Source organism: Pongo abelii, chromosome 4 (genome assembly GCF_028885655.2).
Source record: "Pongo abelii isolate AG06213 chromosome 4, NHGRI_mPonAbe1-v2.0_pri, whole genome shotgun sequence".
NCBI classification, from domain to species: domain Eukaryota; kingdom Metazoa; phylum Chordata; class Mammalia; order Primates; family Hominidae; genus Pongo; species Pongo abelii.
This window is the reverse complement of record NC_071989.2, coordinates 181,754,765-181,776,912: the sequence shown is the minus strand read 5'-3', so window position 1 is coordinate 181,776,912 and position 22,148 is coordinate 181,754,765. Positions and strand designations below refer to the sequence as shown.

The 22,148-nt window shown below is 51.4% G+C and overlaps 1 protein-coding gene across 3 annotated transcripts in view; it reads right to left on the bottom strand.

The window, feature by feature from the left end:
* ERGIC1 (endoplasmic reticulum-golgi intermediate compartment 1) overlaps nt 1-22,148 on the bottom strand; it is a 117,574-nt gene that overhangs the window by 45,069 nt on the left and 50,357 nt on the right. For 2 of the 3 annotated variants that reach the window (XM_009241287.4, XM_024246878.3), the window contains exons 2-3: nt 18,069-18,130; nt 10,116-10,188 (exon numbers count right to left, since the gene is read on the bottom strand). In XM_009241287.4, the coding sequence (XP_009239562.2) occupies nt 10,116-10,188; nt 18,069-18,130 (135 nt within the window). Of the gene's footprint in view, nt 1-10,115; nt 10,189-15,439; nt 15,660-18,068; nt 18,131-22,148 lie in introns of all 3 variants that reach the window. The other variant, XM_009241289.4, reaches the window with a different exon arrangement.

Sequence of the window (22,148 nt, the reverse complement as noted above, 5' to 3'; positions counted from 1 at the left end):
ACTCCCTCTGGCTGCTGCGAAGAAGACCCACTGGAGAGGCTGCTGTGCAAGAGGGAGACCAGGCGGGGGATGGCGCCGCCTTGGATGGGGTGGGATGGGAATGGAGAGGAGGAGGGCTGTAGGAACCCACGTAGAGCAGGCGGGACTTGCTGATGGATGGGACTGGGGCGGAGTGGGGTGAGGCGAGGGGGGAATGCAGACACACTGCTGTGTTTCTTCCTGGACCCATTCTTTGGGCTGAGAGCCCTTGGAAGAGGAGCAGGACCAGCAGGAGGGGGAGGTACTGAGTGCCAGAGGCTGTGCTGAGCCCAGGTGTCTTGGAGGCATCCCCAAGTAGCTGCTGGATATCTGATGGCTGCATCTGATTCCCAGATAATGTCCCCCACCCAGAGGGAACCAAATCTAAAGGCCTGCCCTAGGGAACAGCTGAAGGGGCAGTGCTTCAGGTGGCTGGGCTGTGGTTATTTTAAACATTTATTAGGCCCCTTGGGTCTAGTCCCTAGGCTGTAAAATAAAAGAGAACTGCCCTATCTAAGCAATGAAGACTCCAAGAGAGCTTTGTAAATGGCCACATCTTAGGGAAAGATGAGTCAGACCAAGGCGAAGGAATTTCGTTTTTACTAAGACCACATCTTTGCACCCCTACACCTGGTGTGATGCTGTTCACAAGGAACGGTGGGCTCTGACATCTGGGGCTTCTCTGTGGGGCCCACAACGATATTCCCAGAGACAAGAGTGCAACAGATGGGCCCCCACTCGTTAAGCTGGGGGAGGCCTACTACGTGCATTCACGCCGTCCCACGCGCGCCTGTGAAATGCCCTGAGCCCCATCTTAAAACCAGGAAACAGGCTCGGAGAGGGTGTGTCCCATCCCCAGGGTCACATGCTAGGAAATGGCCGAGCTAGAATCTCAACCCAGGCTTTCCACAGCTCAGGCTGCCTCCCAGCCCACTCCTCAGCATCAGGGTCAAAGAAGAAAATGAAGGAGGGCCCTGGTCCTGGGAAGCCTTAGGATGGGAGAGGGGAGACAGGGGCCTGCGCTTGACCTTGCTTGTAGTGTTGGCCCCAGTCAGAGGCCACCAAGAACAAAGGAGCTGGAGGGAGAGGGGCAAACAGGAGCCCAGGAGGTTATGAGAGACAGGACTAGCTGGATTTCCTAGGCCAACTAAGAATTCCTAACCCTAGCTGGGGAAGGTGACCGCACCCACCTTTAAACACGGGGCTTGTAACTCAGCTCACACCCAACCAATCAGGTAGTAAAGGGAGCTCACTAAAATACCAATTAGGCTAAAAGCAGGAGGTAAAGAAATAGTCAAATCATCTATCGCCTGAGAGCACAGGGGGAGGGACAATGATGGGGATATAAACCCAGGCATTCAAGCTGGATCTGGCAACGCCCTTTGGGTCCTTCCTTTGTATGGGAGCTCTGTTTTCACTCTATTAAGTCTTGCAACTGCACATTCTTCTGATCCATGTTTGTTCCAGCTCGAGCTGAGCTTTAAGCTCGCGGTGCTGATCGCAGTCGTCACAGACCCGCCGCTGACTTCCACCCCTCTGGATCCGGCAGGGTGTCCGCTGTGCTTATCCAGAGAGGCTCCCATTGCCGCTCCCGATCGGGCTAGAGGCTGGCCATTGTTCCTGTGTGGCTAAGTGCCTGGGTTTGTCCTAAATGAGCTGAACAGTAGTCGCTGGGTTCCACAGTTCTTTTCCGTGACCCACGGCTTCCAATAGAGCTATAACACTCACCGCATGGCCCAAGGTTCCATTCCTTGGAATCCGTGAGGCCAAGAACCCCAGGTCTAAGAACAAAGACCCGCTGGTAACAGGCCTGAGGAGGATTGGCCTCCCTACAGCCAAATGCTCTGCCTGGCCTTCAGCACCCAATTTGTACCCCAGCTGTAATGTGCAACTCTGGAGAGCTGTTGAGTAATGAAATTGCTGGGTGATTAACACACAGTCAACTAAGGAGCGCCTGCGTTCCCCTTCCCAGCCAGGAAGCCACCTGAGACTCTTCCTTGAAGTAACTCACCTTTCCCACCTGGCGACGCTGGGCCTCTGCACAGCACTGAGGGATTGTGGGATGATGTCATCCACTGGCAACCCTCTGGAGGTGACCTCAGCCAAGAGCAAAGTGAATCCCGGGTGTGGCGCCAAGGTGAGCTCACCCACAAGGCCCCAAGAAGCCTCTCCTAGGCGTGGGTCCCTGTCTTCCTAACCAGAATAAGCAGAGAACAGGCTCCGCAGGGCTAGAAGGCCACCCAGAACAAGGGGGCGGCGGTGCTGGGCAGGGACGGCCTGCGGCGCTCTGGCCAGGCTGGTTATGTAAGGCCAGAACTGGCTGCTCCCAGGCTCCTTCCTGGAGGGCCCCAGGCTGTGGGATAAACACAATTCAATCACCTGGGCTGCCTGATGAGGTCAATAAAGCCGCCTTCTCTTGTCCAAGGCAAATGTTCCAGGGCTGCTGGCTTCCTGCCACTCCAGCCAGCGCCACGAGCTCACCCACAACCACCCCACGGCAGGGGCCTGCCAAGGCTAACTAACTTCATTGGCTAGGGCTGAACTGAGTTTAAAAGGCCAACGGGCTGCCAGAAATCAACCCACCTGGAAGAAAAGCAAATGTTTTTTGTGGATTCATTGTGGTTTGAGGACTTCCATGGACCTGACTCCCCTGTCACCAGTGTGGGCAGTGGGAAGGCCTATGGAGGCAGTGGCAGACAGGTGTGGGCTCACCTCCTGGCTCTGCCACTTAGGAGCTGGGAGACCTAGGACACACTGCTTCACCTCTCTGAGCCTCAGCTTCCTCATCTGTAAAACTGGAAAAGCTTTTAATCAGTTTGAACATCAGCAAAAGTAATCTATGGCAATGGAAGTCAGAATAATAGTGGTGGGGGCTACTGACTGGGAGGGGCTCAAGGGACCCTTCTTTGGTGATAGAATGTATTATGTCTTCATCAGAGTGATGGTTACGTGTGTAAACACAGGTGAAAATTCATCAGGCCTCTACCTTAATATTTGTGTACTTTGCTGTATGTAAGTTACACATACCTCACTAAAATAAGAAAATAAGAAAGGAAAGGAAGGAGGGAGAGAGGAAAGGAGAGAAAAAGAGGAAAATAAGGATAAAGATTCCATCTACTTCACAGGGCTGCTGGAGGACTGCCAGGTCAAGCTGTTCGCTGCCTCAGGGCAGGAGAGTGAGTGTGTGTGTGTGTGTTAGTGAGTGTGAGTCTGTGTGTGTGTGTGTGTGTGTATGTGTGAGACATCTCTCTCTTGAGGGCTGATTCCAGACCCTTCTTGGTAAAGAAAATACAGCAGCGCAGGGGAAGCCTAGGCTACCAGGGTTCAAATCCTGGCTCTGCCACCTCTTGGCTGATTGACTTGGGCAAGGGGCTTCCCATCCATCAGTTTCCCCAGATGTAAAATGGGGACAATCATAGGGGTTGCTGAGAAGATCAAATGAGAACAAGAGCAATGCTAAGTGTGGTCTTAGTAAACAGTAAGTGCTCAATAAATGTCTACTGTTTTTATCATTACTATTAATATCCACGCTCAATGAGTTGATCCAGTGTTTAACAAGGGTACTGTTCTCCCTTCACGTCAACGAAACCAGGCTCAGAGGAGCACAGCTGGCTGGCCAAGATCATAAGACCAAGAGGAGGCAGAGGCAGGATCCGAGCCCAGGGACAGGGGGCCCAGAGCCCATGCCCTTTCCAAGGCATTGCACTGCCTGGATGGGATGGGAATCGGTGAAAAGCTGAGGGGCCTTGTGGACTTGTGGACTTGTGATGCAGGCATCCTAGTCCTTTTTCATAATCTTCAGGTGTGCCCCCTCCCACCAGGGCCCAGGTGCCTGCAGGGTACAGGGGTGCTTAGGGGTCCAGTTGCGTCTGTCCCACAAGCCTCTCCTACCCCCGTCAACACCCCCAGGACGAGGGCTCCCTGAGCCTCAGCACAGAGCGTGTGCTCACAAACTTCGGTGGAATGAGCCTCAGTGGAGGAGGGAGTCCTCAGCAGAACTCCCAGGATGCAGGGAAGGAGCGCGCTGGTGGAGCAGTCGGGAGCACATTCCAGGTGGGGGACGCCAGATGGCGTCAGGGAGTCAGGCCCAGCATGGCGAGTGCGTGGGAGGGTGGGTGGTGTGGGTGGGCAGTGGCCTTGTAGGGAGAGGTACGCAAGGGCCCGGGGAGGTGTGGGTGGGGGTAGTGTAAATGGAATGTGGTGGAGGGCCTTGAAATTCTAGTCTGAGGCATGAGTTCGATGACATCTATACAAAACAATTTTATTTGCTTTTTGAAGAGCCCTTAAATAGTTCAGATTCCTGCCTGAAGTCTCTGACCTCTATGCTTCAAAATTTGATCGAATGGAAACTTAGGCAGCGGTGAGGCCCGCCGCAAGGGCTTGGGGTGGGGTGGAGGGAGGGATGGAGATTCTGCAGGCACGCGCTCCGGAACCTTTTGTTTTGAATCCTGAGTCATCCAGGTAAAAGTAGGTGCATCTAATACCAACCAGGTGGACGTCTAAGATACATCCCTTGACAGCCAGTCACTGGGTTCTGCCCACCCCTGCTCCAAAGCCAAAGTCCCAGCACCCTCGGCCCCTCTGACTTGGGTCATCCCCCAGCTCCCATCAGGGCTTTGGCCTCTGGGTGGCCCCACACCAAACCCATATTCACAAGGGGTGAGCTGTCTGAGACATAAACCCGTCACTCCACACTCAGACGCCCTCAGGCCTCCTATTGCTAAGAGCAATGTCCTTCATGCTCCTTAATGGGATGCCTGGGGCCCTCTCCCCAGCCTGGCTCACAACCCAGGCTCAAGGCAGGCAACCTGGAGACTTCCAGCTCCTCCTCCTGGGTAAGCCACTGCTCCCCACTCCGGGCCTCCTACGGGGAGCCTGTGAGAACATGATTCCAGGTGACCTCCAAGCTCCCACCTCCCAGGTTTCCATCTGCCTGTTTGGCCACCTCACCCTGGAAGGGTGCATCCAAGTCCTCCAGTCAACTATTCTGATCAAAAAGCAGTGGCTCCCATGAGCCTGGGGCCCTGAAATGCTCGGGGCAGGGAAGTGGGGTACAACAAAGGGGAGGTGCTGAGTCTGGGCTTTAGCATCACAGACCCGCATTTGACTCCAGTCCCACCACTTACTGCTTCACGTGGTTTTGGTCGCCTGGTGCCTCAGTTTCCCCAGCTGTAACATGGGGTGAACAGTAGTAGTTACCTCAAGGGGTTCTGTGATGACCAATGAGATGACCATCATGAAGTGCTGACCTGCCGGGCGCAGCATGCACGCCTCTAATCCCAGCACTTTGGGAGGCCAAGGGGGAGAATCGCTTGAGCCCAGAAGTTTGAGACCAGCCTGGGTAACATACAGGGAGACCCCTGTCTCTACAAAGAATTAAAAAATTAGCCAGGCGTGGTGGCTCATGCCTGTAGTCCCAGCTACTCGGGATGCTGAGGCAGAAGGATTGCCCGGGAGGTCGAGGCTACATTGAGCCATGATTGAGCCACTGCCCTCCAGCCTGGGCAACAGAATGAGGCCCTGTTTCAAAAAACAAACAAACAACAACAACAAAAAAAATAAAGTGCTGACCTAGGTGTTGGCATGCACATGATAAATCCATGAGTTATAGTATGGAAGGTACCATGAGTTATATTACATTATAAACTATCAATGGAGAGTTCCAGTTACTATATTTTATTAGTATAAATCCTCATGAGGTTAATAATTATTCAGAGCAGTCAGAGACTGGGCAGTCAGAGGCTGGAACATTCTGTGGCCAGGTTGCCTGAGGAGGGGCCTGCTCCCTGAAAACACGGAGTTTCAGAACACTCTGTGGGGCCTCTTTCCCAAGGATAATTACCGGCCTGTCCAAAGCCAGGTTGGAGCCCAACCACCCAAACAAATGTGCCTCCCCCTCACCCCCCACCAGGCCCAGGCCAGAATAAGCGTCTTATGTCACTGATAACCACAGGCTGGGGCTGGAGCCATGTTGATCCAACCAACGGTGACCTCATTTCCTTAAGTTACAATCTCATGGTGGCGGGAGGGGGCACTGACCCCACTGTGGCCACAAACCTGCCACAGAGGGCCAGCCATCCAGAAAACGGGAACTGTGACCTTCAGTTCTTCCCAAACCTGCAGGGCTTCCTGGGGGTCACAAGCTTCTGACAACTGGAAGACCCCAAAGATGCGATGCTTTCTCCTCTCGATCGCTCAGTAAGTCCTAAGGCTCATCCTGCAGAGGCCCTTCGGGCAACTCCTATACCTTAGTAAGGAGGCAGCAGGGAGGGAAGGGGACATTAGGATCACTGCATCTTCATAGCTGCAGCATCTGGCCTGAGCTCCAGACAGATCTCTCTATTCATCCCTGCCTCCCTCCCTCTCTCCAGCCGCTGACTTAGCACAGGGTTGGATTCAAGGCAAATGCTCAAAAAATGTCCCCTCATGTTTTTTTTTTTTTTTTTTGAGATACGGTGTCGCTCTGTCTCCCAGGCTGGAGTGCCGTGGCGCAATCATGGCTCACTGCAGCCTGGATCTCTTGAGCTCAAGTGATCCTCCCACCTCAGCCTCCCAAGTAGCTGGGACTACAGGTGTGTGCGTCCATGGCCAACTAATGTTTTTAAAATTTTTTTGCAGAGACAGGATCTCACTGTGTTGTCCAGGCTGGTCTCGAACTCCTGGGCTCAAGTGATCCTCTGGCCTTGGCTTTTCAAAGTGCTGGGATTACAGGTGTGAGCCACTGCACCTGGCCCCCTTCCTCCCCTCATCCCTAAGCTTTGTACCTCTCCAGGGACTCGGTGGGATCAGAGCATCCAGGGTGCCCCTGGGAGGGAGGGAGAGGAAGTCCTGGTGCAGGGGAATGGGGAGCAGCGGGAACACACTGTGCTCTTCAGAAAGCAGCAGCCCTGCCCTTGGGAAGCTGCAGGAGTTGTCCGGGCTTGCTGGAAAGGCCCTTCCCCAGTGCTCCCGGGCATTCTGCGGGTGGGGCCCCACCTGCTCCGGCCTCAAGCTGTGACGTCAAAACTCACTTGTCAGCAGCCCATTGCCTCAGTGCCCCACCTCATGTGGGATGAGCTGGGAATGCCACCCCACATGCTGTCAGCAGCAGGCAAGAGAGGCGTCTCCTTAACTCAAAGCGGAAGAGGGGACAAAGAATTCACATTTACTGAGTACTTATATGCCTGGTGCAGAGCAGCCTTAAAACCTTTTTAGAGTTAGATGCGGACTATGTAGGAAATGAATAAATGCACGAAGAGATATGGATCTTATGATATTAAAGTATATCCGGCACTATATTAAGTTAGCTTTCAGCTAAATAGTCTTGTTTGATCCTCATAAAATATCATGTACCTGCAGCCATCTCAATTTCTACCTCCTGCACTGCTTTAGTTCTTGTCTTTGGAGTACTTGCCCCTGATCGATATAGTCTAGTTTTGTTTGCTTGTTGACTGTGTCTACCACTGGCATTTTCAGCTCCTCCATGTGTGGAGCCACAGAGCAGTGAGTGAGCAGGTCCAGCCCTGGGCTCCACGAGCTCATCATCAAGAAGTGAGTCCCAGGCCAGGCGCAGTGGCTCACGCCTGTAATCCCAGCCTGGGATTACAGGCTGAGGCAGGTGGATCATTTGAGGTCAGGAGTTCGAGACCAGCCTCACCAAAATGGTGAAACCCTGTCTCTATTAAAAATACAAAAATTAGCTGGACATGGTGGCGCTCACCTGTAATTCCAGCTACTCAGGAGGCTAAAGCACGAGAATCTCTTGAACTCGGGAGGCGGAGCTTGCAGTGAGCTGAGATCACGCCACTGCACTACAGCCTGGGCGACAGAGCGAACTGCACTACAGCCCGGGCGACAGAGCAAGACTCCGTCTCCAAAAAAAAAAAAAAAAAAAGAAGAAGTAAGTCCCAATTCTACCTGGTAGCGCAGAAGGCCTGGCCCCTCTCCATCTCCTGCCTGCTCTACCTCCTACCCTCTCCGCTTGCTCGCTTTGTCCTGGCTGATTGGCCTTCTTCCTGCCTTCACATACACCAGCTCATCCCTGCCTGAGGCCCTTTGCACCTGCTGGTGTCCTGCCCACAGCACATAAAGCCACCTGCCTGGTGCCTGGTCTCAGCAGATGACACATGTGTGCCTCTGTCACCTTGCTCAGAACATGACAGGCCTGCCAAGCCAAGCAGGCCCCCTCCTAGAGGGTGGGGTACAGCCTGCAGAGGCCAGCGGGTGCCTGGCATACAACAGGTACCTCATAACATCAGCAAGTCTCAACCTCTTGCTGCTCTCCCTGCTTCGACCTCTGATTCATGATAGGGTGATCCTAAGATGTCCAGAGGGGAAGATGCTTGACTTGGACATGGCCATCTCCCATTAGAGGCCTGGGGGGAATAAAACCCCTTCTTCGAACCCTGCATGGCCACAGCGTCATGTCTTTGGAAGCAGACCAACCTCTCCCAGAGCTGGAAGGGAGCTCTGACTCTGGTCTACTCTCTTTCATTTGGCTGCCAATACTGAGACCCAGAGGGGTTTGGCAACTTGCATAGGGTCACACAGCAAAGTAGTAATTAAGCAGAGACCTGGCCCTGGGTCTCCCAATGCCTTATCTTGTACTCTTCCCACCACTGTAAAAGGTCCCCTGGGCTTTGGCGCCATCAGGGTTAAAACAGGATCAGAATGACCAGGAAAGGCAAACTTTCCCATATTAGGGGAGGGCTGAAAGGTATACCCAGAAACAAGGTGAGACCAGCCCTCCTGTCTCATAGGCCTCTCAGTGTGCTGGTCAAACACACGTGGGCTGGGGAGACAGGCAGGGCTGGGAGCCAGCTCCTAACTGTATGGCTGTGGGCAGGTCTCTCCACCTCCCTGGGCCTCAATTTCCTCTTTGTAAAGAGGGGGCAGCTCCCTCCTGAGGCTGTTTGAGAACTAAAGGTGGTAATGCTTGTATAATGAGAGTCGTCTTGGGCTAAGCAGCTATGTATTTAGTTTCCTATTGTCTTGTGGCTGGGTGGAGGCAAAGGAAACCAAGAAATCCCATTAGTGAAAAAGAAAATTCCAGTGCTGAGCAGGAGAGTGGGTGGCCAGGGCCCAGCTCCGTGATGACTTTCCGGGCTGTAAACACAGAAACGAAGAGGCTTTGAAGCCTCAAGCCAGTGCCAAAGGCAGGAAGCTCCTGGGTCTAATTCCATTTCACAGGGGCGTCCGATGAGGTCGTGACTGCATAATTCCAATGGCATTCTGTTACACACACCCCAGAGCGTTTACTAGGTTATCCAGACAACAGATAATTCTAGGAATCAGGAATGGATTAACTCTGCGTCAGCCACTGCCAGGAAGCCTGCACCGATTCCTCACCAAGTGTGGGCCTGAGAAATGGGAAGGGGGTTAGTCCAGGGGGCCGGGCGCTGATGTCAGCAACTTTGCCCCCTCCGGTAGGAAGCTGTACCCATTAGTTTCACTGAACTCTTCGGCTCTCACATCAAATGACCCCGTGATGATTCAGAAGGAAAAAAAGCCCACTGGCCAAGCAAAGGGATGGCAGAGATGAGCAAATTATTTCTGTTAATCTTTGAGCCCAGGAGAACCCCCACGGAATGGAACCAAAATGTTCTCTTCAGCTTTAACAGGCAATATTCACTTTTGCTCTGACTTTAAAGTCCTTTTAAGAAACAGAAAAGCAACTGATGCCACAGGCTTGGAGACAGAAGTTGGAAGGTTTGAAACTTGCTCTCCTTTTTAAGACCCCTCTCTCTCTCTCTCTTTTTTTTTTTGAAACAGGGTCTTGCTTTGTCATTCAGGCTGGAATGCAGTGGTGTACTCTTGGTTCACTGCAACCTCTGCCTCCCAGGGTCAAGCAATTCTCCTGCCTCAGCCTCCCCAGTGGCTGGGATTACAGGCGCCCGCCATCACGCCCAGCTAATTTTTGTATTTTTAGTCTAGACAGGGTATCAGCATGTTGGTCAGGCTGGTCTCGAACTTCTGACCTCAGGTGATCCACCCGCCTCGGCCTCCTAAAGTGTGGGGATTACAGGTGTTAGCCACCAAACCTGGCCAAAGACCCCTCCCTCTTCTTGTCTGGGGTCCCAGAACATCCTGGAATGCCCCATCGGGAAAGCATGACTTACACTTCTGTCGTTATAAATCCGGTGAGCTCCGAGAGGAAGAGGAAGAGGATGAAGAGGCAGCAGCAGATGGAGACTGGAAGAAACAACAGAAATGCAAACTGTTAAGGGTGGTGGGCACTGACGAAGGGAGATCAGCCTAGAGGGAAGAGGAAAGAGGCCCCAGGACAAGGGTGAGGGGGTGTGCCCACAGACCCTCCAGAGCCCCTTCTGACTCGAGCCTCAATATGAAGCAGCCCCACCCCCTGCCTTTGGGGTACTGGTCTGGCCTCCAGGTGTGGATCAACCTGCTGACATGAGCAATCCTCCTGGGGCTGGCCCTGCTTCCTTCCAGGAGAGCTCTTTAATGCAGAGGCCAGCCAAAAGTAGAGGCTGCAAACCGGTGGCCCACAAATGTGTTCTGTTTGGCTCGAGTGACAACATATTTCACGATTTGGAGTCCACCTTGAACAATCAGCAGATTTCACATAAAAGGCCAGCGTTCTGGCTTCTCCAGAACATCTAACCCTTGTTCCCACAGAGGGTCTGAGCCCATGAGTTTGCCACAGGCCCCACCACTCCCGTCTTCCTCTCTGGTTCTGAGGCTGAGGCAGAGTCTGTTGCTGTTTATCACCACCCTCTGTGGTGCCATCCACACGGTGCCCCTGTCCTTAGAAGGGGCTATAGACAGCGGTGCTTCAAGAGAAGAAATAATTCTTTATGGAAGTGAAGAATGGTCCAATATGCTTATTATTTCTTTATTTTTGAGACACGGTCTTGCTCTGTCACCCAGGCTGGAGTGCAGTGGCGCAATCTTGGCTCACTGCAACTTCCACCTCCTGGGTTCAAACGATTCTTCTGCCTCAGCCTCCTGAGTAGCTGGGATTACAGGTGCTCGCCACGACACCCAGCTAATTTTTTTATTTTTAGTAGAGACGGGGTTTCACCACATTGGCCGGCTGGTCTTGAACTCCTGATCTCAAGTGAACCACCCGCCTCAGCCTCCCAAAGTGCTGGGATTACAGGTATGAGCCACCACACCCGGCTGGTCCAATATGTTCCCTCCTCCTCCACGGTTATCCTCTCTGCTTGCTGAACTCCTACTCATCCTCCCAGGCCGGACTCAAATGTCCCTTTTGATGGGAAGCTTCCCCTACTCCCAGAGGTGGAGCTGGTCACCCTTTCCTCTGTGTTCCCAGCCTCTACTTGAACATGTCCCATATTTTATCAGTTATCTGTGGCCGTTTCTCCCACTAGACTGATATCCAGAAAGACAAATACTCTGGAGTTTCAGTGCCTGGCCTGGGGCTGGGGACTAACAGGTATTGTGTACAGCAGAGAGTCGGCTCCCAGGATACAAAATGAGGGCTGAATACGCCACACCTGAGTTTATCCCAGAGGCACTTAGTGGGCAAGGGCTCACCAAGGACCACGCTGGAGCCCCACTGCTCACCTGCTGCATGGCCCTAAGTGAGTTACTTAACCTCTTTGTGCCTCCACTTCCTCACCTGTAAATGGCAGCAATGGTAGTACCTGCCTGAGGATCTCAATAACACAAGGATTGAGCTTGAAACAGAGCCCGGCAGGTAATAATTACTTGAGCATCAGCTCACGAGTAGGACTTACATCAGAGATATGTGGGAAGGGTTTGGTGATATGGGGAAAGTGATTCAACACATTGGTTGACCCTTAGTTTCCTGCAAAGAAGACTTCCCAATCCCTCTTGCTGATTCTGCTGCACTCTCCACAGCCTGCACCTGGACTGGCAGAGCCAGCGTCACGGATGTGACAGCCAGTTACCTCTATTATTTTTCTTAGTCCGTATCTATTTATGTATATCTATCTGCCTATCTACCTATCTAAAACAAACAGCCAAACATTGATCGATTGATCGATCTATCTTCAAAGCAAATAGCCATCTATCTTCTCTTCAAAACAAACAGCCAAAGATGCATTCTGAGGGAAGGGGGAAGAAAGAGAGTGTTTGCTGGGCACCTACTATGTGCCCTGTTGTGACTGCATTAACAGATGTCCTGTCACCTCACACTCCCACCACCTTGAGGGGGGTGGTGCCCATGTTAAGGGTGTGGAAATGGAGGCACAGTGAGACAAGGAGGCTGGCCCAAGGCTTCACTGTGTGGGGGCAGGAAAGGCAGGACTGGAACCCATATGTTTTAGAGCCAATGCCCTGAGAAAAGGAACCTCAAGAACTTAGGCTCCGAGTGCAGGATGTCCCCAGACTGCTCACTGAGTCTCTCCAACCACCCTGAGACATGGGGGATACTAGAATCACTCCCAATTTCTCCCAAACTTTGAAAAAGTTGGCCGGGCGCGGTGGCTCATGCCTGTAATCCCAGCACTTTGGGAGGCTGAGGCGGGCGGATCACGAGGTCAAGAGTTCGAGACCAGCCTGACCAACATGGTGAAACCCCATCCTACTAAAAATACAAAAATTAGCCGGGCGTTGTGGCGGGCACCTATAGTCCCAGCTACTCCGGAGGCTGAGGTAGGAGAATCACTAGAACCCAGGAGGCAGAGGTTGCAGTGAGTCAAGATCACACCACCGCACTCCAGCCTGGGTAAAAGAGCAAGACTCTGTCTCAAAAAAAAAGAAAAAGTTGTACCGGGGAAGCATTTAAAGGTTTTACTTAAAAAAAAAAAAAAAAAAAAAAGGTATCATCAGCACCATAAGACAGAGCGAGAAAAAAAGATTTTTTAAAGAAAAAAATAGTTAACGATGCGTATTATTAAAAAAAAATCCAGCTGTATAAAAAAGTGAGTCTGTCTCTCCTGATCTGCAGCCCCCAATTCCCTGTTACAGTTTCATGTGTCCATCCATGGACATTTAAATATATATATATGTATATCCCCCTAAGCGAACAGCAGCGTAACGGGCACACTCTTTTCCACCGTGCTTTGCTCACTCAGCAATCTATGTTGAAACAGGTTCCACATCAGTTTACTGAGCGGTCATGTTTTCTTTCGTTTTCGAACGGCAGAAAGATAAATTTCAAATTGTCTTCTCCAGCTGCTGAACAAATCCACTGGAAGAGATCAGCTATCAATACAAATTTCCTGGCCCCTGTTCTTCCCTTTCTCACCTGCAAACTGAGGCTATTAAACCTCTTGGAAAACTGAGCAGGCAAAACATCCTTGCTTTGGAAGCTTGCAACTTTCTGACCAGGATCATATAGGACCCACATTTCAGAATCTTTTGCACCCTCCTCCCCCAAGCCCCGACAACCCATTGGATGCTGTAATGATGAACAGGCACAAAATAGGGAGTGTTGCCGGGCATGGTGGCTCACGCCTATAATCCCAGCACTTTGGGAGGCTGAGGCGGACGGATCACTTGAGGTCAGGAGTTTGAGAACAGCCTGGCCAACACGGTGAAAACCCATCTCTACTAAAAATACAAAAATTAGCCAGGTGCGGTGGCGGGTGCCTGTAATCCCAACCACTTGGGAGGCTGAGACAGGAGAACCACTTGAATCCGAGAGGTGGAGGTTGTAGTGAGCCGAGATCACACCACTGCACTTCAGGCTGGGCAACAAGAGTGAAATTCTGTCTCAACAAAACAAAACAAAACAAAACAGGGAGTGTTCACGAAGGTCGGTGCTGACTTGGATGGGTCCAGGTCTCCTAGCTACCTTCCGTGTTCCATGCCTGTAGATGTGTGTCCCAGGGTTCTAATTCTATCCACATCAGAGCCGGGGGGATGGGATGGAAAGGCCTCCTTCTGAAATCTGTGTGCTTTTTCAAGGCTCGGACTGAAGCCTGGTCAGCCCAGCAGGTGGACACAATAAGTGCCAAGTCTGCTCGGCAGAGACTCAAGTGGTCCAAAGGTCCCGATCACACGCGTTCATGGCGTGTGTTACCCTTACCCCAGACAGAGGAGGAGGACAGAGACCAGGTCTCAATGCCACTGTGGCCTCAGAGACTAGCACAGTGCCTGGCTCAGAGAAGGTATAAAATAAACATTTATTTAATGAATGAATGAAAAACACAATAGGAGGTAAAAACTATTTCAACCAGAAAGGCCTTCTGATACTGAAGGCTTGATGAAGGTTTTTCAGTCCATGTTTGGGCAAGACTCTAAGGCTCTCCAACTCCAGACTTCTTCTGAAACTGACTCAGGCGTTGGACAGTAGGAATGTGACCCCAGGAGAAGGCCTGCTGGTAGGAAACCTGGTACGGCCAGCCAAAGGGGGCACTGGACCTGAGACCCAAGGCTCCGAGAGGTTAAGGAATTTGTCCAAGGTCACACAGTCACGTAAGTGGAGGAGGCAAAATTTAAACCCTGAGCTGTGAGTCTCCAATGCCGTGATCTTTCCTTCAGTTATTAATAGCACCCATCACAAAGTAATGAAATGGTGTGTGTCCAAGTCGGCCCGCCCTGCCCAGCCGTGTGCTCCTCAAGGACAAAGATGGAAGCCCCGTTCATCAGCACAGTCCCAGGGCTTGGCATGGCGTCTGGCCCAAGGACCTGGTTAATAAATATTTATTCACTAAATGGTAGCTAAGGGCTGGCTTCCTATGCCTCACGCCTTTCCTCTTGTGTAAGGAAATTTGCTGTCTCCTGTGCTGTGGCTGAAACTGTCTATCAGACCATGTCCCTGGAGGGCCCTTTGGCAGGACCTTGTAAGTTTCAAAACACACATACTCTTTAACCCAGTAATTCCTCTTCTAGGGAAGTTACCTTACAGAAATAACTGTACAAGGATACAAAAAGATATGGACAAGGATGTCCAACAAACCAGAATGGGGAATGTCTACCCTCAGGGGCTGGCCACAGGCCCCGTAGGTCAGCCAGATAACAGAATGTGACACAGCTGGAAAGAAGAATGTGGTGGCTGTTTATCCGCTGGCAGGAAAGGTGCCCAGGATGTATCAGCGGAAGAAAGGCAGGAGAAGAAGAGTGTGCAGAGTATGCTCCCTTTTGTGTTTCCAACAGTGATATAGGCATATCAAAGCCTAAATAGGCCAGGTGCAGTGGCTCACGCCTTGTAATCCCAGCACTTTGGGAGGCCGAGACGGGCAGATCACTTGAGGTCAGGAATTTGAGACTAGCCTGGCCAACATGGTGAAACCCCGTCTCTACTAAAAATACAAAAATTAGCTTGGTATGGCGGTGGGTGTCCGCAGTCCCAGCTACTCGGGGAGGCTGAGGCACAAGAATTGCTTGAACCCAGGAGGCAGAAGTTGCAGCGAACCGAGATCCCGCTACTGTACTCCAGCCTGGGGGACAGAGTGAGACTCCGTCTCAAAAAAAGAAAAAAAAAAAAAAAAAAAACCTAAATATTCTTTTAAAAACTCTAGAAAAATACACACCTGACTGTTAAACATACCAGACAAGGGAGAGACTGCAGAGATGGAGAAGAGGGAAGAGGATGGAGCCATTGCTGGACGGTAGGAATGGGGCAGGAAGCCTCATTTGATTTTTTTGGATCAGGTTCATAAACTACCAAGGCTCTTTCCTCTCATGGTCCCCTCCATATCCTTTCCTCGGGGGTCGAGGCACAAAGCTGCACAGCTTCTCAGGCTACAGGCCCTCATGGGTTGCAGGCTCTGGGAGGACAGTGAGAAGAAGAGGAGAGTCATCCATGCACTGAGGGGTTAGCACGTGCCCTGCACAAGACACATCCTGCGACACATTTAATCCCCAGATCAGGAAACTGAGGCTCAGAGAGGGGAGTGACTTGCTCAGTCACACTGCTGCTAAATGGGAGGATGAACCTTGCTCTGCCTGAACACAGAGCCTGTGTGACATGCATCCTGCCACGCGGCTGTGCTGTCCCTTCCTCAGGGCTCTCAAAGGCATCTTGCAGCTTCAACAAGCCCAGCCGGATCCCCAAGGTCCTCCCCCAACTGAGAATGGCCTGACCTGGGAGAAGTGGACTCCAATATGACTGACTGCCCGGCCCAGGACCCTGCTCAGGCAGCAGGGCTGGGACCGTCAGGGGGGCAGTTCCCTCTCCCACACCAGGCACTAGGGGGGCTTGTGGGGTGCAAGGAGGCCCACCTGAGTATGAGTCGTGGCTCCATCTTCTGTGAGCTGTGAAATTTCAGCTCACCTCTCTCAGCTCATTTTCTCATTGGGAAAATGAGGCAAAAGCATCCCCTGTTTGCAAGGTGGCTTTGGTTTGTTTTTAAAACTTTTTACTGTAGAATAATCATAGATGCAAAGGTAGTACAGACAGTTCCCATACGCCCTTCACTGGGCTTCCCCTTATGTTAGCATCTTACATTTGTCAAAATGAAGAACTGAACATTAGTATAGTACCATGAACTTGGCTACGGACTTTATTTGGGCTTCACCAGTTTTCCCACAAACTCCAGACTTCTGTTCCGGGAACTGATCTGGGAGTCCACTTTGCATTTTCATCCTGGGTCCTTAGTCTCTTATCAGTGACAGTTCCTCCATCTTTTGTGTTTTTCAAGGCCTTGCCACGTTTGAAGAGTACTAGCCAAGTATCCTGTAGAATGTCCCCTGACCTGGGATTGTGAGTTTTCTCATGATTAGACTGAACTGTGGTTTTCTGGTACGATTCCATGGAGGCAAGATGCCTCCATGCATCCTATCAGGGGCTCATGATATGCACGTGGCTTATCACTGGTGATGCCAACGTTTCTCACTTGGTTCCTCCCTGGCACTTGCCACATTTCCTCAGCAAAGGCCTTATTTTTCCTTCCCATTCTCTATTCTTTGAAATAGAGTTACTAAGTCCACACTCAAGAGAGGGGAATTAAACTCCACCACCTGGATGGGAGAACAGCTACACAGACGTTGAGTATCCCAAATCTGAAAACCCGAAATCCTAGGTGCTCCAAAATTTGAAACGTTTCCAGTGCCAACATGTTGCTCAAAAGGAAATGCTCACTGGAGCATTCTGGATTTCAGGTTTTTGGATGTGGGATGCTCAACCGATAAGTATAATGCAAATATTCTAAAATCTGAAATCCAAAATCTGAGACACTTGTCCTAAGCATTTTGGATAAGAGATACTCAGCCTGTATATTATTTGGAATTCTTCTGTAAGGATTTGTCTCTTCTCCCCCATTTATTGGTATCAATTAGGACTCACAGAACTCTTTCTTAATTCTCTGGCTTCTAAGCCAATAATGTCATTATTTTATTACTCAAACTGCCACAGGCTGGCTTTCAAGTTGGCTCCTAGGTCCTGCTGACACCAGGCACTCCAGGCTCCTCTTTCTTTACCCTGCCTAGCCCTGAAATCAGCCATTTCTCCAAGGAGCAATGGTTCCTTTTATTGAAGGTCTTTAGAACCCAAATATGGATGAGATTGTGATTTTTTTTTTTTTTTTTAAATAGCTAAAAACATGCTTTGGTGGAAAACTCAAATTGTTTCTCAGGTATAAAGAGAAAAGTAAATCTCCTTCCTACCCCTGGGCCCAATTCCTCTCCCAGGGGCAGCTACTGGTTTTTTTTGTGTGTGTTTTGTTTGTTTTGTTTTTTGAGATGGATTCTCACTCTTGTTGCCTAGGCTGGAGTGCAATGGTGTGATCTCGGCTCACTGCAACCTCCACCTCCCTGGTTCAAGCGATTCTCCTGCCTCAGCCTCCCGAGTAGATGGGACTACAGGCATGTACCACCATGCCTGGCTAATTTTGTATTTTTAATAGAGACAGGGTTTCAGCATGTTGGTCAGCCTGGTCTCGAACTCCTGATGTCAATTGATCCACCCGCCTTGGCCTCCCAAAGTGCTGGGATTACAGGCGTGAGCCACCGCCCCCAGCCTGGCAGCTACTCTTGACAATTTCTTTCACGTCCTTCCAGATGGTGCCTATGCCTTGTGGGGTTACAGTGAGGATAGAGAGTAAGTGAGGAAATGCCTGAAGGGCCCCCGCAAGATGCTCAGCATTTCTTTCCTCCCTGGCCCAGATAGTCTGCAGAGAGAGAGCAGGCACAGGCAGTGGAGATGGGGCAGAGGGCATGGCCAGAGGGTGGCTACTCACTAATGGCCCCGGTGTACGTTGGCTGCGTAAGGTCCTTGGGCACCTTCCTGTAGATGTCAAACCTGTGGAGAGCAAATGGAACAGGAGTGACGTGGGCGCAAAGGGTGGGTCTCAAGGTAGCAGGCAGTGGTGCTGGCTCGTGTGACACGTGGTTCAACAAACCATGGTTCTTCCCACAGTTTTTCTGCTCTTTCAGGACACTTTCTCCAAGATGCTTCTCTGATGGAACCCCTGCTCCCCACAACACCCTTAGATCACATCCCCTTGTCATCTCTTCTTCATAACATTTTTTTTTTTTAAACAGGGTCTCGCTCTGTCACCCAGGCTGGAGTGCAGTTGTGCAATCTTGGCTCACTGCAACCTCTGCCTCCCAGGTTCAAGTGAGTCTCGTGTCTCAGCCTCCCAAGTAGCTAGGACTACGGGCACGCTCCACCATGCCTGGCTAATTTTTGTATTTTTGGTAGAGACGGGGCTTTGCCATGTTGCCCAGGCTGGTCTCGAACTCCTGAGCTCAAGCGATCTGCCCACCTTGGCCTCCCAAAGTGCTGGGATTACAGGCGTGAACCACCAGATGACCTTCCCACTCATCAGTGGGTCTTCCATCAGAGTGTAACTTCTGCGGGAGCAGGGGCCTAATTAGGTTTTGTTCCCTGCCACGTTCCCAAACCCTAGCATGGGCCTGGTGCGTAGTAGGCACTGGATAATTATGGAATGAATGGAACCCCTGAATCGGGGGTGACTGACGCTAGAGGAAGCAGGGAAACGCACAGCCCTGCTCAAGTTATGTGACGATGCTGCATTCTTGCTCCACGTCACCTCTCCTCCCCCTCTTCCCTTTCCTGCCTCCTCCTGTTTCCACTCCTGCTGCACCCCCCCAGCTCCTGCTGTCTGCCTCATGGAGATTCTTCTTAAGAATGCTAAGGCATGAGGTTAACAGAAAGTCCTGCCAGGAGCCCACAGTCTCAGCATCAGCTCGTGATGGCTCTGGTTCCTGTCTTGTGTGATTTCTTTCCCTCACAGAAGCAGACAGATGTCTTTCTTTCCTATGGATCCCACCAGAGCACAGGGAAATCGTGTGGTGTAGTGGGAGAATTCAGGGTTTTGGAAATCAGACACAGGTTTAATTCTGGCTCTGCTTCAGCTATTTAAGAGTTAAGACCCTGGAATCAGACTACCCTGGTTCAAATCTCAGCTGGTCCTCTCATTCACCGTGTGAACTTCAGCAAACGACTTCACCTCTCGGAGCCTGTTTCCTCCTTTGTAAAAATGAGACCATTACTACTAGACCCTGCGAGGCCTCAGAAAGGAGTGAGGGAAAGAAGTGTCTGTAAAGGATGTGACGCAGAGAGCTCGCAGGGGAGGCTCCCCACGCACTTGGCTTCGTTTCCTTCACTTGAACCTGCGTAGCAGACAGTTCTCCCACAGCAGAGTTTGATCGACAGAACCCTCCTCAGTCCACACGGCATCCCAGCTCTCAGACAGAACTTGACTTGCTGGAGAGGCCAGCGGCTCCAGCCCTTGGGGGTGACAGGCTGGTGTGCGGTTCCTCTTTGATGATTGGGAAACAAGAGTATGCCCAGCTAAACCCGACGCAATGCCTTGGAAACCTTGCGTAAGGGCTGATGCTTGAATCAGTGTGCTCACCCTAATTACACGTGAAACATGCTCAGTTTCCTAAGACCTCAGGGGAGAAAAATTCCTGCGGGCTGCCAAGTTAAAAGGTACCACTTTCTCTGCCACCTGCTTAGCTCCCAGTCACCTGTGCTTGTGCCCCTGAGGGTACTAGAAGCTGGGGCTGGAGTGTGGACGGGAGGTCGGGAGTCTCTGCAACTCACCTGTCCATATTTACTCACATCCCTTAGTCAGAAAGTGGGGGCCACTTTAACACTGAGAGGTGTGTGAGAGGTAAGAGCATGTGCTGTGGAATCAGGTGCCTGGGTTCAACTATGACCACTACTGTGCCACCCTGGGCCCATCACTTAACCTCTCTGTGCCTCAGTTTCTTTGTCTGTAAAGTGGGGGCAACAACAGTAACTATCTCACAGCATGGTGGTGAGGCTCAAATGACTGAGCACATATAAAGTACTTAGGTGGAGCCTGGCACCCCAGAAATGCCAAGTGGATATTTGTGGTTACTATTATTGTTAACGCTTGTTTGACTAACATTTACGCAGTGCCTACTAACGCACCCCCTCTTTTAGGCCCTCAGGCAAGGAGATAAAAATCAACCCTTGGCCCAGTGAGTTTGTAGTTTAGCAGTAGAGGCAAAGAAAGGGAAGGAGAAGGTAGTGGCATCCTAATCACGAGGTGCTGGATTAACTCAGGAGGGGGTACCTGACTTGGCCTGGGGTTCTTGGTGAAGCTTCCTACAGGGGGTGATGTGTGCACAGAGCAGGAGGGGGAGAAGATGGGTGGGTGGAGGGAAAGAGCAGCCCAGGCAAGGAGAGGAGCAGAAGCAAAGACAGAGTAGGACCGAAGCCGGGAAGCTGGGCGCTGTCCTCTCTCCTGCACGGGGTACAGCCCCACGTGGAGGGAGAGGAGGATGGAAAGCTGGGGCAGGGCTGGAAGAGAGGGTCCTGAGGGCCAGGCTGTGGCTAGGAGTCTCACACCAAGTGTCGATGGGGCCCGGCGGGCGGTCTGCTGTGGGAGACTGTGAGAGGTCAGCAAATTTGGGAGGTGGGGGTGGGCAGAGGGAATGGAGAGAAAACAAACCAGCGGGTGGCCATCACCGAGCCCCAGCTGACGCCTGCCAGGCAGAGATGCGGGCTCAGGAGGCCAGACCTTCTGATTGTCCAAGAGAAGCCAAAAATATGGAATTTTACATGGAAGTTCACCATTCTCAAATGCTGGGCCAACACTCTACAGGACAAATGAGACATGTCTGCAGATGACATGAGGCCCGGGGCCTAGGCGGTGACCATTTGAGCGGAGAGGCCCTGCAGAGCTGGAGAAGTATGTGGTCCGCCTTGTGTCATAGGAAGGCCAGCCTGGGCCAGTGGGGAGGGCACGTGGGTTCTCCTAAGAAGACTGGAGAAATGAGCAGCAGGTAGCGAGGCAGCAGGGAAGGGCTGCAGCGGGAGGGGTCTCGTCCTCACTCCACCCCAACTTCGTCTTAGACCTTCAGAAAATCCCTGGCCCTTGCTGGGCCTCAGCTTCTCTGAGTATGAAATGAGGGGGTGCACAGGGGATCTAAAAGTTCCCGTGCAGATTAAAGCTGAATTGACAGCAGTGTCCTGGGGCTCGATACCCCAGGTGGCTAACAGCCCAGCTTTTGTCCAGGTCACCATCAGGGACCAACAAGCAGAAACTGGGCCTCACAGTTTTAAAAATACAGAATCTGCTGTACGCAATGGCTCATGCCTGTAGTCCCAGCACTTCGGGAGGCTGAGGTGGGAGGACTGCTTGAGAATAGGAGTTTGAGACCAGCCTGGGCAGCACAGAGAGACCTCATCTCCACAAAAAAACGAACAAAATTAGCTGGGCATGGTGGTGTGCGCCTGTAGTCCCAGCTAGTCAGGAGGCTGAGGTGGGAGGATCACTCGAGCCTGGGAGGTTGAGGCTGCAGTGAGCTAAGATGGTGCCAATGTACTCCAGCCTGGGTAACACGGTGAGACCCTATCTCAAAAATATATATAAAATAAAAATTAAAAAATAAAAAATATAAGAACCATTGTTTCAAAACTGGAAGTCAGAGGCTGTTCTGGGTGAGGAGGCAGCGGTGGCTCGGGGCAGAGTGTGTAAGTTCAGTCAGGGTGAGGAAGAGAGAGATAGGAGATTGTTACATACAGAGAGACTGGTCAAACATGTACATGTACAAGGATAGTGGGGCCAGGTGCCTCACTGTCAGGGAAGGGAGGTGAAAACATGGTATTATAGTGGTAATGGAAATATCAGTATGAATTAATCATTTTCAATATACCCAAATACTGAAATATGCACATGTATATATACGTATCATATATACATACATTTCCTAGCTCTTTCCATAGAGAAGATCCAGCAACAGCAACAGCCCAACAGCAGTGAGTGTAACGAGCACCCAAACCTTGGCTTCTAATCACTATTCTCTACCTAAAGGAG